Source organism: Lineus longissimus, chromosome 6, assembly GCF_910592395.1.
Source record: "Lineus longissimus chromosome 6, tnLinLong1.2, whole genome shotgun sequence".
In the NCBI taxonomy this organism is placed as follows: Eukaryota; Metazoa; Nemertea; class Pilidiophora; order Heteronemertea; family Lineidae; genus Lineus; species Lineus longissimus.
In genome coordinates, this window is record NC_088313.1 from 20,736,598 (window position 1) to 20,756,321 (window position 19,724).

General features: G+C 41.9%; 1 protein-coding gene across 4 annotated transcripts in view; it reads right to left on the bottom strand.

The window, feature by feature from the left end:
• Positions 1-14,147, bottom strand: part of LOC135489318 (cytoplasmic polyadenylation element-binding protein 2-like) — a 109,451-nt gene extending 95,304 nt beyond the window's left edge. For all 4 annotated transcript variants that reach the window (XM_064774625.1, XM_064774623.1, XM_064774624.1 and 1 more), the window contains exons 1-2: positions 13,033-14,147; positions 10,225-10,321 (exon numbers count right to left, since the gene is read on the bottom strand). In XM_064774625.1, the coding sequence (XP_064630695.1) occupies positions 10,225-10,321; positions 13,033-14,061 (1,126 nt within the window). In that variant the 5' untranslated portion in view covers positions 14,062-14,147. The remainder of the gene's footprint in view (positions 1-10,224; positions 10,322-13,032) is intronic.
• Positions 14,148-19,724: the final 5,577 nt, after the last annotated feature.

Consider the following 19,724-nt stretch of genomic DNA (forward strand, 5'->3'; position numbering starts at 1 on the left):
AATACTCATAAGTCATGGATGGGGAACATCTATAGGACTTCCTCTTGCAATGAATAAAGTCAATAGGCATACCTAAAAGCCATGCATCAAGGAATCTGTATAGGGAAATGTCAGCCGCAATGGTTGATGATCTCATCTTGAATCATTGACTCCAAAGAAGCAGGTTCTTGCCTTGTTCTACAGGCAACCTGTTCCCTAATGAGGTTATTGAAAGGAAGGACACACATATACCATTGAGAGCAGTGACCATCTGTCTTTCATGTACTTCGAGATGTATTCACTACTGCCAGTAGTGATATGAAGTCATATGAAGTTGCAACCAAGCGAAAACAACTTGGACACTGTTCAGCTAAACGGTTCTTGTAAGAGTCGACAGAACTCATTTATCGAATGACTTGCCCGAACATCATTTGAAAGTCAGAAACCATGCTGTTGCAACCGCAGGTTAGGACAGCTGTATTCTCCCTATTCATAAAGAGAATGCAAATTATGCGGACGCTTAAAACTTTTTTCTCAGTTTCTGACAGGTAATGAAGAAGTTCAAAAGGTTCAGACAGACTTCGTCAGTCCTGCTCAATCATACAGAGAGGGCAAAGTATATTGTTATGTCTTTTCAAGAAAAATATCTTTGAAGTTTCTGGACGGTACTTCAAGGAAGAAGTTCCTATTGTCAGTTAAAGCATCGGTTGGTATATGCCTAGTGCATGCTTTCATGAGTTTTGTATGTAGTGAGTATACCTAAGGTATTTGCACCACTGCTGTTCCAGCCAAGGAAATGCAGGTCTGACCTTTCAGGAACATTGTAGGTAACCACCTATTCTCCTTCTAAATGGAACCATAACCAATATTTGAAAAGACTTCTCAAAGTTAACAAGGTGTGTTGCAATTTTCTTCAGACTGGGTGAATCGATTATTTACAAGATGGGAATTTGTTGAAGTTGAACAGAAAATTCCATGATAAAAAGATATCTACTTTCACCCCACATCCCAGTTGCCTAATTCCATAGTGTGGTTGGAACGTTTCATTTCAAGATGTAGCCTTGGGATTTGCTTCAAGCTGTGGGATTCTTGTGTTAACAAGTTGTGAACACAAATATCAGTGGAAGAAACCCTCGGGAGGAGAGTCGATTCCAAACTCGCCAAACGTTTCTCCTGATTCAAGAGTTATCCTTCAAAAAGGCGTTGGATTTCCGTGATGTTGTCCAGCTTTGAGAAAGAAAGGATGCATTAGAGAATGAAAAAGAAATGTGAATGTCACTTGTGTCCTTTTGTTTCTCACGGGACGATGTACATTGGCCTTCAGTCTCCCCTGAAGTTTTCATCTAATTCTGACAAACTAGAACCTAATTCAATTTGTAACCCGATGTTCATTTCAGCTTTAATTGACTTGAATTGCTCCGGCACTGACGTACGCTGCATCTTTTAGATCAAGCAAACCGACAGTGAAAGAATGCCGCATGGAATAAAAAAAACAATTTTCTAGTCACGTAGAACGATGACAAAAGCCGCCAGAAAACCCACACACTCCAGTCAGAGGCAGAACACCCTTCAGCAAGTCACCGTAATTTCATTGTCCAATTATTTCCCTCCATTAGGAGGCCACACATTTTACCTTCTTCGGTTGACAGTCAGTTTCTACAAAAGAATCTGATGTTGCAAACTTAAAACAAGCTGATAGAAGCCGACACTTGTGCTGAAGGGGTGGGCAATGCTAACTGCTAACGAGATGGGACAGTTCTGACCTGGTGTTCACTTCATACTCTCATTCTACCTGTATACCAAGCAATGACAAAGCCCCTGGGTGTCAAATTAGGACTGGTTACTGAACAATAAACACAGAATTTCAAGCACAGGCCTCAACAATCCTATCGCTTAAATCAATTTTTTGAGATGATGGCCAGATGGAATATGGGGGGTTCGGGGAAATGGATCACAGCGGTTGCAATTTAGCACAATCAGAAGAAACCACTAATTCGTGACAAGGGAATTCCTCAACAGAGATTGCGCCGCCAAGATATTCATGGACCAGGAGCAGGCTTCCAAGATGGCTCATTAGCAATCATAAACGACCCATTGACATATCTCAGCTGAACCAACAATGATCAAAATGAATTAAATGGAATACAGCAGGCAATAAGATTATCTTTAACTCTTTCTGGGATGAAACCAGCATTCTGTCACCAAACCATGCTATAGTCAACATTTCGATTATTATTCATGGCCAGATATTCGAAGCGCTATAAAGCGCCAGAATCCTCCCCTGCCAATAAACCTTGACGAGATATGATAGCATCATTCATTGTCAAATTAATTGCTGCCCTGTCCTCCGTTTGAACTGCCCTTGTTCGCAGATAAACTGACCTGTCAGCACTAAAATGGCCGCTCTGACAACTTCGGCTAAGGGGTCCACGTCATTCTGATGATATCGTCAATTTTGCCTCCACTCAACCGTGGTGGCATTTCAAACCAAATTGATAGAATGTGTGCCATGAGATCTACTGCACAACAGCGTCACCTCACTCCACGTTTGAACGACCAACATCAAATTTTCATGCTCAAATGGATTACTAAACAGAGCTTCCTCATGATCCTGATCATCAGACAGACACTTCGTTGTCCAAAATGCTTAGGAAATAGTGAAGAAGCGTCATTCCCACACAAAATGATTGAACTTCCTGGGTCACATCAGAGGTAGCCAAGAAATAACTTCTGCCCACATCACAATAAATCAAAGCACAGACAGGCCAATCCTCATGAATGACAATAAATGAGAGATCTCATTACATTCTGGCCCTTTCAGAGTCAATCTAGGCAGGATCCAAGGAAATCATAGGGCAAGATCCTAATTCCAAAGATGATGATCCTTGGCTGACTCATTTTTATCATCACCAGGACAAATTGTTACGGAGTTCACCAAGTGTTCAACATCAAATCTTCTGATAGTGCCACTTGCTTCAAAGAGACAATTTTTCTTCTTCCAACTACCCCTTCACCTTATTATAATCATCATCATCATCATCATCATCATCATCATCATCATCATCATCATCATCATCATCATCATATGGGTTTTATAGGTTGTGTCTTCTCTGGTCAACCTTTGACAAAGCCAGACTAATCGACGACAAAAAAGGAACTTATTTCCAAAGCCTCACATTGATGATCGAAGTCTCAAGGTTTTGATTCACTGAGGTATCTCAGCTTCATTGAGAATACCTTTCAAGCTGAAAAATAGACTAACCAATCCTCTAATCAGTGTTAGAGAATATGATTATTAGCCACTATCCTATTTTCTGGGCAGTGAAACATGAAACATTTGACCTGTCATATCGAATGAAGGAATCGATGAGCCCTTTGACATCCCTTTTACTGCACACAATCGAAGAGGTCAAATTTCTGGCCATGACAGTTCTGATTTCTGGCGATGTGGTTTCTTTTTGTGTATCACCTTGCTCCTCACTTTGAAGTTTCATGGAAAATCGACATTATCTGTGCGATCTTTCCATAAGAATTACCACCTCATCAATTCCTATTGATTCATACAAATCAATACTTCATTTATGATTTGTGACATTGAGTCATGGTCATCTCATGAGCTCACATGTTGCCATGCAGAAGATATCAGGATTCATTAACTTTTTTGGATAATTTCTTCGTCCTGTGTCCCCTCTTCGGTGTCCCCCCTGACTGACAAAGTCAACAACAGCTGTTCAAAGTTAGTGGTTGTCTCCACACATACAACAGCTTGCCAACGTATAATTTTCATTTATTTTCCTCATTTGAGGACATTCCAATTCTCATTTCCAAACATATGACAAGGAATTTGTCAAGACGTATCGACCAGAAACGCTCACAAATCTCCATCGGCTGCACTGGCAAAGATGTTAATCAAACAAACCATAATGCCCAGGATATGACTTCTTGTTGACAACGGTTGGAATATAAACATAATATGCACCAAGAAATGATTTCAAATCAGTCGAGGGCTGGCCAGAAATAATTGTTTTCCATCAGGAAATCCATACCCAGAGCTGCTTACACAGGATAAAAATCAACTTGTAGTACCAACAATTGATACGATAGGAAGGATATGAAAGGACGGGTTCACCCCAACAATACTTGAAACACATCTATATTGATGTGCACTGGTTCTGACACATCCATAAGGGATTTCAGCAAACCTTTGGTGCAGTTGACTCTATTTGATGCTGGTTACACAGCAATCACAAATCGACTCATTGTGCTAACAACTGATACGCAATGCTGGGAATTTTGCACAGGGTGAGGAAAAAATGTTCTATTTGGTATGCAAGCGATGATGATAAGACCCGGCTATTTTCATTCTTTGCTTCAGGTATGCATGCTGCAAGCACCAAAGCTTTCTCTCTGGCTCCAAGTTGGGATTCGAGGTCAAGGTCAAACATGATTGGTTAGCATAAGCTGTGCAGGTCCTGCACAAACAAGCAATCTTAGTCTCTTGCCACGAGAACCTTGTGCTGGGTGGCTAGGTATAAAACCTATATCAGTCAGCATAGTGATATAAACTACTTAGCGAGCATGACTGAGGATGTAGAACACATATCAAACATGCTTGGCCTCATGCCTGGAATAGCTTCAATAAAGATTCCATCGATACACTTCACATGAAAATGAATATTTACCAAGAAATTTCCAATCTCGTGTGTTTCCGATAGCAAATGGGTAATACCCTGTCAGCCCAGCAGACGTGACTTAGACAATACTCTTCATTCATTGCCAATCATTGCAGTATTGTGTTTGAATGATACATTTTTAATTGTATCGAAGGCTATTTGATGATGGTTGGAGCTGTAACACACATGTCCAACTGGAGAGAAACAGAGTCTGTTGACAGTGTTGTGTCACAGACATAAGCTCCTCCAAACCATCAGTGACAGGGTGCGGCAGTGTAAAGTGTCTTGTTGTTTTGGAAGTGAAATTAACAAAACTGATTCTCTTATTACCAATTTAAGCCAGGATCTGATGGAAAATAGTGAAACATGATGTTCTCTGCTGAAGACAGAGCATTCCTCTTACTACCTTAACACCCCCACCACTCCAATCTACGTATGGCCCCGTGGGTGTAGGCCATGAAGGTGAAGGTCATCCTCAGTTTAAAAAACATGTCATCCTCATCCCACACCCACAGCCTCCCCTAACTCATGCTGTATTACAAGTATAACCTTTGGCATCACCCTAATGAGATGTTGTCCAGATAAAAGGCCTGGGATTATCTTCAGCAATTTGAAAAGACAATCGCTTGTCATCATTAAGGAGCCTAATTGTTTCCCACCCACGGCAAACCCATCCCTTATCGAGCCGCATGTGTCGTTAGCAACCTTATGCATCATCAGCAAGATTCAAAGTATGTGCACCCATCGTCTCCATGGAAACCAGGAATCAGATTCTATAATGTTATAGAACCTTTGAGATGGCTGAGTTTGATCCCTTGTAAACATGCGAGAAGGGTGACTTTCTGTCGCTCATGACACTTCTCATGATATGCATGCACCTTGCAGGTTGTCACATACATGCAAGCTGAAGGGCAAAGTTCAAAGATACGGTACTGTTGTATTCTTCAAGTGCCTTAGAGTAGGATGTAGGAATCCTTCTGAGAATGGGACTGCTTTCAGGACTGACCTTTGAATGATCATGAATGTTCCAGGGCCGAGGTATCATCTTTGACATAACAGAAGGCTTGATTCTGAACCAACAATACAATACATATTTGTAATCGCCAACACTATATCATGTTGCTTTTTCCATTACTTGAAGCAATGACAGACTACTACAGAGTGTACATCTTCATGTACCCCTGCATTTGAAAAACTTTCAACAATCTAATTGACACAATGTCAGGTGTTTACCGTTTAGTTTATTAGTATTCAGAGAGTGTTCATCCTCTCTTACATCTCTTGACTATGAGCTGTCACTTTCTGCTAACGAATGCGACTTGTTCATTAGTCAGTGAGATCATCATGCAGCGTACACTGTTACCGAGGCTTTCCATTACATTATGGATCGTTCATTATTCTGAGACTTTCGTGGAATTCCATGAATCACAGGTCTCTAAACACAATCAAGACGAGATGCTGACATAATCGAGAGACCAAAAATCAATACTGCGGTTAGTAATCTCAACTTTTCAACATTGTGACCTTGACCTTAGAGAATGCAAGAATCAGCAACTGTCCTCAGGGACACATTGTCATTTGATGCAATAACTTTCACATCACTGAACTGAAGTTCTTTTCATCATCTACACAGCTGCATTTTGACAGCGCATTCTTCTTAGGATGAAACACAATGTTGTTGTCATTCCACTCAAAGCAAGCCATGACCGCTGCATAGAATGAACACTAACGAATCATCATTATCCATAGAGATGAGGGAGAAATACTAACAATTAACACGCACAGATTGCATTACTTGTAATACTAATTGGTTGCGTCATCACCTAATAAAGGCTCATTGTTTCAGCTTTGTGCAAAAGGATCACCATGAAACATTCACAGTACTTATTCATTACTCCATTGTCGTGAGTGTGATGCCATGCCATGTATTCTTGAGCATTAGGCTATGTTGGCGTGCTAGGAAAGTGGAGGTTTTGGGAACTCCAGAGTAGGAATTTGAAATCTGACGTCGATTGGTTGAGAGATTGATTTAGCTTGCCTCCTCCAAGATGTATACATCTGGAGTAAAGCTGTGATTACAACTTCGCTATTCAATCCCGAGTTTAAATATCAAAATCCCAATGGGTTCATGCAGTTTCCAAAAATGTTTTTGTAACCTTTTGTTACACCTCCTCCATACCAATGTTGTCAACTTTATCCTTTTCAACACTCAACAACCTTTATGTACTTTTGGAAAAAACAATCTTGCTCTGCGTTAATGTATTAAGAAGTGTCACGGATCCCTCTTAATTTCCCAAAGGAAACGTTGAGCTGTGATATTCTTCTTGTTTCAACTTGTATAAGAATGCTGCCAGTATCCGATGACAGAATGACATTTAATTTAATAGCATCACAGTGATCGCAATCCGACCTTTAGTCAAATTGTCATTCTACACTGGTAATGATATTGAAGCCCTCATCGAATCTCAGTGAATCTGAAGCAAACCTTGTTAACAGAACCTTTCATCAAGTTTATGTACTACCAGCTCTCTACACTCATCAGGTAGACTAAGGTTGAAATGAACTAAATGCCTCTACAATTTTCAAGTTACAACCCCACAATACATAACGTAATATGATCTTAGTCACAAGAAACCATTTGTTGTTTGTAATACATGTAATAAGTAATCTGAATTTGGAATCAAATGAATCGTATTCTTTTACAGAGTATCAGTAATTTTAGTATTTTTAGAAAGACAGTCATCAAAGTGAAAGGAGATAGAGCTGTGTGTTTTAAGGCATCTATTAAGTCACCAGTGTTCCTTGCAACAAATTTTTTCAAACCACCTTTTGAATTTTTAAAGTTTCATCAGAAGATTTCTCAAAATCTATTTAAATTTGATTTTTGTACATTTTGCCACCTGTTCTTAGTTTACTACTCGACAAGATGGACAACCTTTCCCACATGAGAGCGTGTCATTTCGTGAATCTCAAACACACCAAACCCTGCTGAAGCTAGACAACAACAACTGGCATTATTGGAATTGACAAAGTTAACTGGCTTAACGAGGGATTTCTATACAAATAAGAGATTACTTGGCATGTTTCTTTGTGAAAGCTGATTCGAATGTTCCCAAGTGCAATTGACAATCAATAAGTCAAGAAATGATCCTATTATGATTGGAACAGCAAATCCCCAATCACATTTGAATTAAAGATATCCAAACTTCTTGGCAACTGTCAATAGGTTGGTTAGAATTTCAAATTTAAAGGGAGTGGAGGTAAATTTGTTGCTTCCATTATCCAAAGTGTCAAAACTGTCATCAGTTTTTCTGAAATCTGGCAATTCATTTCTTATGTAAGACTTATGAATCTCATGAATAGAAAGAAGCCAGATTCCATCGATTCATCAAAATGTTTGGTATTCATCACTGCTTCCACCTCACTGTGACGTTGTCTAGTTCAGCCCACACAGTGGAAGATCTTGGCCAGAGTCCAAGCAATGTTTACTGAGCCAGAAATTCTATTTTCTGTCAGGAGACACGACAGCCAGAATACACAAGAATCAGTCATGTTCCCATATTCGATTTTATGATTTTGTTCAATTAGAACACATTGCTTTTAGACAGAAATTTCAATTGTGCCGAGTCATCTGTGAGAGAGATTTTCAACAAAATTCAGCTCACTACAGTTTCACTGCAATAAAGTTGTGTATTTCATACTCTGATCAACAGTTTCAGAATCTTAAGTCCTAAAATGTCATCAGACTGGCTGATTCACCCAATGCAGGTTAAAAATCCAGGGCATGTTTGCTTGAAACTTCAAGTTAGATGCCAGGGAAACCAAACAAAACTTCAAAGAGTCACCACGGAACTACACACTACTCATGTATGACAGCTTCTCGAACATTAACTGGAATTACTGTTGTAGGGAAATCCAATCAGACAGATTGGAGTTGTCCTCATATCTTTTGATTCTTCTTCCTAGTTATCATTTAATAACAGCGTTGTGCTAATTTCTTCAATTCACTTATGAATCATTGTCTTTTTGTCCTTATCACAGAACTCCAGGAAGAAATAAACCCATGATTTAATATCATTTACATTCTTGGCAGATAGCGACTTTGTACCGTCATTAGGGAAATTAAAACGACAGGATTTTTTCAAGTTTTAGGGATGAGAAAGAAGTGCTGTTGGTGGGACATGCTCAGATTCCTAAAGCTGTTTAGAGATCTCTGTACTCTGCCACTCTGAAAAACTAAGCAGGGCCAATGACGTCAGGCTGATAACCCAAGTGTCTGGAGTATTTCTGATGAATGTCTCGTCACCAAATTTATTCTTTGACCAGCAAAGCGACAACACTTACCAGAACAGCTGCAACAACCCACAATGCCTTATCAGGGGATTTTCAGTTAGTTACCAGTTTGACACATAATATGAGCAGAAAAAGGATCAGGTAGAAATGACCAAGTGAACACAAGATTGAATAGGAGGCAATAACACAATATCTAGTTTGGTGACCAGGGTGACCAAATGTAATAGGGTAACTCTAGAAGATTTTCCTATACCAGCCATTTGATTGCTAACAGATAATTGGCAGCTATGATGACCTGGCAACCGGAGATGACCACCACAATTGCCATGGCAATTGGCATGATCTGCGAAAAGATTGAAAAATAACCACCTGATTTTCAACTGTCACCAAATGTGTCATTGCCCATGGTAGCCCACAACCATCTAGTCACTTATCATGGTGAAACAGTTTTCATCACTTCTATGGCGCATGCTGGATGATGGTGAAAAGGTTGTCAGTGAGATTGCACAGCGATGTGAAGATGACTCAGGGAATAGGAAGAAGAAACTACTCTTCCAGCCAATAACATTGGCATTGGTAATGTCACAACATAGAAACCCAAAGCAAAACTTATTTAACCCCTCAATGTAAATGGGTTGAAATATAGCAACAGCAGCTGTTGGCATTCCCTTGCCTTTACAGCCATGTTAGCAAAGTGGTTTGACTGGCTATGTGACTAATCCACTGAATTCAATCAGATGTCATCACATGTTGGTTGCCCGAGGCAAGATGAGTCGGTCAGAACGATACCCAAAAACAGAAAAACTGGAAATAAGAAGTTTTAAAATCAAACAGGTTAAGAGTTTTAAATAGAATCTGGAGAAGAAAACTAGTCAAGGGACATGCATAATTCAAAATTTGCCATGTTATTTCTAATCTCATGATCTGAATCGTTCAGTAAAATTAAACATGGTCACAAAATTTGAAAGTTCTCCTCGGTAAAAGGATTCATCAGTTCGATTTGGGTACCATAGAAACGAGTAATGAGCTTTTTCCAGATTACACAAATTCGATTTGCTGACGGAGGTTATTCAACCTTGTTACATGGCAACTGACTAAGCAGCATGGTAAAGCCATCACCAAGGTTTCTGTGCACAGGAATGCATGGAGTGACTAAGATGAAAAAGTAAGAGAACTGATGAGAGTCGTAAGACAAAAAATTCTCAGGGCAATATAACATTTTCAGGATAGGAGTTGATTTGTTCTCTGATGTCAGAACAAAATAAACTGCAAGGCCTACCTTTGTATTGGTCATGATGATCGTTTGTAGTTCTCATGATATCCAGCAGATGGCTCTCAAGCGCTGGGAAACGCATAGTATCGTAGGTACCACGTTCCTGCAAAATATAAGTTTAAATCATATTTAATTCTAGTCTCATGGCGGATTATGACCTCACCTTGACCATGATGACCAAGGCCTTTAGTTTCACTTATTCAAACAGAAACAACATCAAAACACATCATTCATACTGATCGGCACAATTAAATGCCAATGAGCTGAAATGTGTGATACATCAATTAGTGCACCTATACACAAGAGAGAAAAAACTCAGAATGACCACATTTGCAATTTACAGTACTGTAGTAAGTGAAAAGCAGATGTTCTCAATTTATATCCAGCAGACAATGCAATTTCGGATGTGCACACATCTGCGTCATCTTATTGTGTGTTGGATAAAATAGTCAATCGAGTGGGCATATTGTCCATACCCAGTAACTTCCTTGGTGACCAACAGCCCACTCTACTGATCTCCATTACCACATTGTACCAGCTGGCACATGATGCAGGCTGTGGGTCGGTGTTTTTGAGGGGAAGAGGGACCTACATCACCCAGAATTATATTGAGGATGTATTGTCTCTATTAGTATCGGTCTCTGTATGCAGGCGATGTGACAACCTTCATTTACATGGTTTAGAATTTGGATGTGACATTGTCAACACTGTTTGATTTGATTTGATTTTCACACAATTTCAGTATTTGTTCACCAGCTAGCACAGACAGCTGCACTGTACAGACAGCCATGGCAAGGGAATGGCAATGATTGATGAATCATCTGTTTTACCTGCATCTAAATTCCATAGCTAATTTTAATGTATGGTTCAGTCATATTCAAACAGACTTGCATAGATCTGAAGCACCTGGAATTTTATGCAAAAAAATTGCAATGCAGGCAGCTGGTGTTCCACAGGGAGAACCCATCTCACCAATATTTTATACATGTTCATGCGCTGTATGTACTTGGTGGAAAGGTAAGAAGTGTTGATTACTCCTTCTGGATCACAGAATAGCTTTCACTTAGTCCAATCCTAGCACTAGCAGACTCTGACCCACTTCATGTCAAAGTATGGTAAAATCAAAGTACTTCATTTTTGTTGAACTCGACAAGATAATGTCCTGACCAATGGGACAAGTTTGGTCATAAGATTCCCAGGTCAATACATGACAATGGCTATGACAAGCACATGGACTTGTTAGGCCATTGTTGATAACCACACGTGAACATTATGATATTGTCATAGTCCAATATTTTGACCAGTGAGTGAGTGACAGTATCCGCCTTGGTGTACTATAGGCCTTGGGATAAGTATTAAAGTATGGACATGGTTTTCAAAATAATATAAATTATAAGCACACAGAGAATCCACTCATTATCTGAAAAGTCAGTGGTGGATCAGGCAGCATTGGTTCCAACCAAGTGAATTTTATTGGGGTACCAGGGTGTCATGAACCATGGAATGGATAACATCCATTCTGGACACATCTGGCAGTTGTCCCAATACAATACAAGAGTGTTCAGAAGCTTCCGACATGCTATTGGAACTATCATACTCATACTGTCACTGTCACTGTATGCCACAATCAATAAGAATATAAGACTACACTGTTGCCATAGCAACTATATTTTCATTCTAGTAGTTTTTACAACAGACTCTCCTGATGTCATTGGAATATGGATATTTTTACCACAAAAATGAACTACCAAAAACATGGCAGTCAGTGACAGTGCGTGATTGGGAATGACACTGGCTAAATCTATCAAGCTTCAATGGCTACATGTATCCAATCCATTATTGAGGAATTCCCCTCTTCAAACATTATATTAGGCATAAACAAATACGTAAATGTACTCTTACATGCAGATGTAAGTAACATCGACATGTTTGTAACAATCAATAATGAAGGACAATGGGTCTCCCCCATGCCAATTCTATCATTAATTTTTTAATGTGTGTCCTCAACAAAGGGATCTGACAATCCTACTGCAGCCCTGAACAGATGGGCTGTACACATGCACACATTATAGTACCCGACTACCATAAACAATGCAAAATGTAGTTCAGACGTCAAAATATTCATGGCAGAGTGAGCAGAGGATGGTCTCACAAATTGGTAAGAAGTAAAAATGCCTGCAATACAATTCGACAATACCAATTTCATACAGTTTATGACACAATTTTTATGCAGATCTGGCCACACTGTCATGACTGTGAAGAACACACAATATACTGTAGTATTCAATCAACACATAAAGACAAGGGTTCACAGTTTCTCTCTTCTGTCCCCCCTGGCATTTTGAGGACAATGGCAAAATGACCTTTGTTACTAACAATACTGAGGTTATAAACCCTGTGTCCCTCAGCCTACAAGTACAATTTCTTCTTCATTTGTGAATTTTTGATATAAAACATGTTATATTGTGAGTAAGCGCATTACATACATGGTTCTGAATCTGATACACTGCAAATAGCTGGATCAATATACAGTGTGCGGCATATGCTGAACACATCTAATACACACAGAAATGAGGTGACCCAATTCTGATAATTTCTGCAATATCCAAACTGGGATCAAAATGTAAAGACCTTGGTTGAGTATACCATGTTTACTGTACATAATATCAACGAAGGTTGAGAACAATTCAACAGTTTTCCGATCTTTAGACGAGTCATTTCACTATTTCAGAAATTTCAGGATTGTGTTGTAAACCAGGCCAGGGTATTGGAAAATGGCTGGAAGAAGCCATGTTGAATAAATGATGGGCTTACCTGCGGGAAGTTGCCAAGCATACTGTGTCCATCTCGATGTTCTTCTGTTGGTGTGAGCTCGAATGTTGGTTTCGTACCAATAGCAGGCTGTTGTACCTGGCTCTGAGGAAAGCTTGTACTTCTGCGGAACTTGGACGGGGATATCAACACAGACGAATTCATGTTTTTCTTCTGCTGTATTTGGGCTCCTATCGGACCAACATGATTTGGCACAGACCCTGGTCGGCGCTGTTGTTGGATACTTCCCCATGGGTTTATTGTGGTCTGATTTTGGTGTGAAGATGACCACGATGACTGCTGAGGGGCGCTACTCCAAGTCGGATAGGTTTTGGTGCTGTTGTAAAATAAGTTTGACTGTTGTTGTCTCTGCTGTTGCTGTAGTTGTTGGAAATTATGCTGTCCAGTAATGGCCCGTCTCTGTTGCTGTGACTGGTGAGAGTGCTGGGCTGACTGCTGGTGCTGTTGTGGACCGAAGTTGCTCATGCTACTCTGCAGCTGTGGCGTAGGGTTCGTATTAAACAGGGGATTTGCAGCAGGGGGAAAATTCTGGAACGTAACAGTCCCATGCCCATTCATTGCAGGAAAACCCTGAATAAACGTATCATCTGCAGTTCCAGTGGACCAGAAGTTTGGTCCCGAAGCCAGAGAATTCATCCCCATCGAATTATTCCCGGGGTCTGAGAGACCCAGGTCCAAGGGCGAGGACACAATCCCATCGTGATTCTTCCTATCCTCGGGTGCTGGGCTTGATCCTTCAACCTTCCCCTTCCTGAAAGCCTCATCGGGATCCTGTGAAGAATTCGGATCACCTAAATTAGGGCTCAGCTGCAGGTTAGGTTGGTGCTGCTGAGGTTGTGGAGAAGGCTGTTTCTGTTTCACAGCACACAGCGTTTCATCTTGCATTGTACTTGCAGTGTGTGGTGGTAAAATTTCCGGCGAAAACAAAGACTGATTGTTACTTAGCTGGTTGAAATCGACCGGCGAGAGAGCTCTGGCGTTGGAGTTCAATCCTAGACCGTAATCCCCCATCAGATTTCCGTGTATATTTCTCTTCCTGAGCTGGGGGACGTAATTTAGAAAGAAATAACAACGACCGCCACGTCCTCTCAAGCTCTGCTCAGCTGCAATGCAGAAATGAACTTTCGCCAGATGGTTTGCCTTCCTTGTGTTCTTGACCTTTTCAAGCGCACCAAGATGAGCGGAAGTAGTTTAAAAGAAGCCTTTAGCCAGTTGCAAATAGAGAAAAAGCACGCTTTTTTGGTAGAAAAAGTTATTCATTACAAGCATCCGTAATTTTGACGTCTATTTCATCGTAGTTTATTGGAACCCAAAAATCTTTTTGACATACTTTTGTGGTGTCCTCGAAACTACTCGGTGTTTATTAACTTGTTTTCTCTCCAGAGGGCACTCGCATACGGAGAGTAATTGACTACTATTCAATCATTGGCACGCGACCTCAATAAACTGATGAATGAACTGGGGGTCGGTCCCTTTCATCAATTGAAACAGGTACAAAATCCAGTTAAATGGTCGCGAGCCTTCTTAAGCATATATTAACGATTGTGTTTAAGTGGATCTCATTGTTGGCCGATAGTGGTCTTTATCCAAAAGAAGCAATCTGACCTACTGGTATTCGCAGCTTAATTATTTAAAAAAAGTAAAAGTGGACTGCTACACTCATTAGCAGGTCAATTCTAATTCTGGAGTAAATTGTGAATGTCATGTACTGGGCTCTTACACATGGCAGAGACATTAAGACAGACTTTAAAGGACAAATTCACAACCGTTTTGTATATTAGTCACATCCTACAAGGTCCGGTGATGATCCCGATGCTGTTTAAATGGGATATCGGCCGGCCGAACTATCACGAACACAACCGAATTGCAGAAAAGTATAATTCTGTATGAGTTCACAAGAGCTTGCACTTTACATATTACATAGTATAAAACTAAAATATACACATATATATATACATGTATATTACCGTCATCGGATGCGCATCCGATATGCCACGAGATCCTTCACCGTCAATTCCTTTACCGTCATCGGATGCGCATCCGATTATGCCACGAGATCCTTCACCGTCAATTCCTTTACCGTCATTGGATCGATGCCACCAGATTTTGAGACTTTGTAAAGGTTTTGGGGATACGACCAATGCATGCAAGCACCGTCGGCGGAACCCCAGCGCCCGCCCTCTCGATCTATCCATACCACGCCACTGACCGTCTCATCTCTCTCACCATGTTGGCAACACAGTGGAGCAGCCAGGACTAATTTGGCCTAGCTGTGACCGTCTCATCTCCCTCACCATGCTGTCAACACAGTTGAGCAGCCAGGACTGACTCGGCCTAGCTGTGACCGTCTCATCTCTCTCACCATGTCGACAACTTGGCAAAGCAGCAAAGACTGATTTGGCCTGGCTGTGACCGTCTCATCTCTCGCACCATGCTGTCAACACAGTGGAGCAGCCAGGACTGATTCGGCCTGGCTGTGACCGTCTAATCTCTCTCACCATGTTGACAACTTGGCAAAGCGGCGAAGACGACTGATTTGGCCTGGCTGTGACGGTCTCATCTCTCTCACCTTGTCAACACGGTCGAGCAGCCAGGACTGATATGATTCGGCCTGGCTGTGACTGTCTCATCTCTCTCATTGACAAATTGGCAGAGCAGCCAAGACTGATTTGGCCTGGCTGTGACTGTCTCATCTCTGTCATCATGTTGTCAACACGGTGGAGCAGCCAGGACTGATTCGGCCTGGCTGTGACTGTCTCATCTCTCTCCCCTTGTCAACACGTGGAGCAGCCAGGACTGATTCGGCCTGGCTGTGACTGTCTCATCTCTCTCACCTTGTCAACACGGTGGCCTGACCAGGCCGAATCAGTCATGGCTGCTCCACCGTGTTGACAACATGATGAGAGTGATGAGACAGTCACAGCCAGGCCGCATCAATCTTCGCCGCACTGCCTAGTTGTTAATATGGCGAGAGAGATGAGACAATCACAGCCAGGCCAAATCAGTCTCGGCTGCTCTGCCAAGTTGTCTACATGGTGAGAGAGATGAGAGACAGTCACAGCCATGCCAAATCAGTCTTGGCTGCTCCACCGTGTTGACAACATGATGAGAGAGATGAGGAAGTCACAGCCAGGCCGAATCAATCCTGGCTGCTCCACCGTGTTGACAACATGATGAGAGAGGTGAGGAAGTCACAGCCAGGCCGAATCAATCCTGGCTGCTCCACCGTACTGACAACATGATGCGAGTGATGAGACAGTCACAGCCAGGCCACATCAATCTTCGCCGCACTGTCTAGTTGTTAATATGGCGAGAGAGATGAGACAGTCACAGCCAGGCCGAATCAGTTCTGGCTGCTCCACCGTGTTGACAATAATTATGGTGAGAGAGATGAGACAGTCACAGCTAGGCCAAATCAGTCTTGGCTGCTCTGCCAAGTTGTCAACATGGCGAGAGAGATGAGGAAGTCACAGCCAGGCCGAATCAGTCCTGGCTGCTCCACCGTATTGACAACATGATGAGAGAGATGAGGAAGTCACAAGAGCAGCCAGGACTGATTTGGCCTAGCTGTGACCGTCTCATCTCTCTCCTCATGCTGTCAACACAGTGGAGAAGCCAGGACTGATTTGGCCTAGCTGTGACCGTCTCATCTCTATCACCATGCTGACAACACAGTGGAGCAGCCAGGACTGATTCGGCCTGGCTGTGACTGTCTCATCTCTCTCACCGTGTTGACAACTTGGCAAAGCAGCAAAGACTGATATGGCCTGGCTGTGACTGTCTCATCTCTCTCACCATGTTGACAACTTGGCAAAGCAACAAAGACTTTGCCTGGCTGTGACCATCTCATCTCTCTCACCTTGTCAACACGGTCGAGCAGCTACGACTGATTCGGCCTGGCTGTGACTGTCTCATCTCTCTCATCATGTTGACAACTTGGCAAAGCAGCAAAGACTGATTTTGTGTGGCTGTGACTGTCTCATCTCTCTCACCACGCTGACAACACAGTGGAGCAGCCAGGACTGATTGGGCCTGGCTGTAACTGTTAATCTCTCTCACCGTGTTGACAACTTGGCAAAGCAGCAAAGACTGATATGGCCTGGCTGTGACTGTCTCATCTCTCTCACCATGTTGACAACTTGGCAAAGCAACAAAGACTGATTTGGCCTGGCTGTGACTGTCTCACCTCTCTCACCTTGTCAACACGGTCGAGCAGCAACGACTGATTCGACCTGGCTGTGACTGTCTCATCTCTCTCACCATGTTGTCAACACGGTGGTGCAGCAAGGGCTGATGTGGCCTGGCTGTGACTGCCTCATCTCTCTCAACATGTTGGCAACTTGACAGAGCAGCGAAGACTGATGTGGCCTGGCTGTGACTGTCTCATTTCTCTCATCATGTTGTCAACACGGTGGAGCAGCCTGGACTGATTCGGCCTGGCTGTGACCGTCTCATCTCTCTCATCATGTTGCCAACTTGGCAGAGCAGCCAAGACTTTTTTTGCCTGGCTGTGACCGTCTCATCTCTCTCATCATGCTGTCACACGGTCGGGCAGCCAGGACAGATTCGGTTCCGATTCTGTCAGGCAGCCAGGACTGATTCATGTTGCAAAAACGGTGGAGCAGCAAGGGTTGATTCGGCCTGGCTGTGAAAGTCTCACTGCAGAGAAACATATTCATACTGGAGGAAGACCATTCACATGAGACAAGTCTCATTGTATATTCATACTCAATATGATATCTGAAGGACTATCCCTTGGATCTTGGAGATGGGTATTGTTATTGTCCTTTCTGTAGGTAGGCCTATGTTGCAGGCAGTATAACTCAAATATCTAAAATCTAAATAACAAGGGAAAAGAAACGCATTATAAAAATAAAATATAAAGTAAAAAAGAAGAAGAAAATTGTGGTCCACATCCGGATTCGAACGCGCGACCTTTGGATCGAACATCGTATTCTGCCATTTCTGACGAGCGCTCTACCAACTGCTCTAATGTTTCTAAGACATCTGACATCTGTCTCTCATGACCAGTATCTAAAACCACATACCACATACCACATACCACATACCCAAATACCCACATGCCAATTTTTTCCAGGTGGGGCAAACGGCTGAAGCTTTTATAATAAGCCTGGCAAGATTGGATCACTCATTTTTAGTTCGTCTTACCCAGGAGACAGGAGTGTTTAATGGACAACCCATTAAGTGGCCCGACCGAATCAAGTTTGATATCATGCTATCAAAGTTGGCAATTGTATCCTGTTTCGCATGATTGCAGGTTTCGAAACTGAGCGCCCTACGGACGACGAACTACCAAGTACAAATGTCTGTCGAGTCATTAAGTCCTCTATCTGCTAATTGATTTACACGACACTGAACCATATTTTATACTTGGTTATAGAAGGAAATGGGGAAATGATTAAAAAAAAATCGTCGATAAAATGCATTTACATCGTCTTTTGGCTTACGGAACCTGCCTAATGCATTTCCACAGCTCAGCATATGTACATGTACAAGTATGTATGCTAAAGCAAATCCCACATTTTGACAATGCCTGTCATATTGATCATTGACAGAACAAAGGTCTCGCTTGAGCAGATAACTACTAGCCGGCCTGGTTCAAGGGGTTGCCCGGATGCTGTGACGCAAATGTATTGTCTTTGGTCATGATCGGTCGCGGTTGATTTGAACGCCAGTCGGTTGGTGTGTGAGATGCTTAGAACATCGCGGGAACACTTTCTCCGATTTCAAACGTAAATGCCTTCAAATTTTCCGAAACAAATCAAAACGGCTGCAGCAGAAGGTAATGCACAGTATCTATTCCTGATAAAGGTATGGGTTGGTTTCAAAGGGTTTTATTGTAGAAATAGTCATACAATCAAGGCGGGAATGAACTGCGCAGTTTGAAATTTCAAGCCAGTCATGTTGAATTATGTACATCACTGCACTTCATGTACATGTTCAACGGCAATTTTAATTGCCATCCCTAATCAAATACCATTTGCTCAAAGAAACTAAAGGCGCACGTCCAAGTCATGATGGTGAAGATGGAAGTGATCAGGTTTGTCTAATTATATGTAAATTGACGTAAACAGTTAACAGTTTTAAATTCAACAACAATTCATTTGGCGGCTACTATCCCGACTGTGGTGTAGCACCCGACTATAACTGGCATGAAAAGGGGATACGCTGGTTATGGATGTCAGATCATTTTCCCTGACCTTAGCAAACAATTTCACTGGACGTAACCCACGCGGCGACACCAAGGACCGCTGGCTGATCTATTGATATGTTCGTAGTTGGGTGTCAAAGTCGGAGAGAAGAAGAGCCACTCTTCTCTTGTTGGGGGTTCACTTGGAAGTGTTTGCATTTGTTAGCCTATAAACACACGATTTTAATCCTTCAGTCTTGGGTTTGGCGGAGAGAACTAATCTTATATAAGTCCCAAAACAATATCATATGCCTTTATGGCAATATTTATTATTGGGAACCAGTACAGTGCCGTTCTCTCCAATATTCTTTGAGGCTGTTGGAAAGACTTCTTGTCTAAACAGTGCCATTCTGCCCCCTCTAAGGCATACATTGGTAACTAATGAATTGACTGCGAAATGAACGCAATGTGAATAATTCAGTCTCGGTTTCGCCGAAAAGAAGGCGATATGTTACTATTTGAT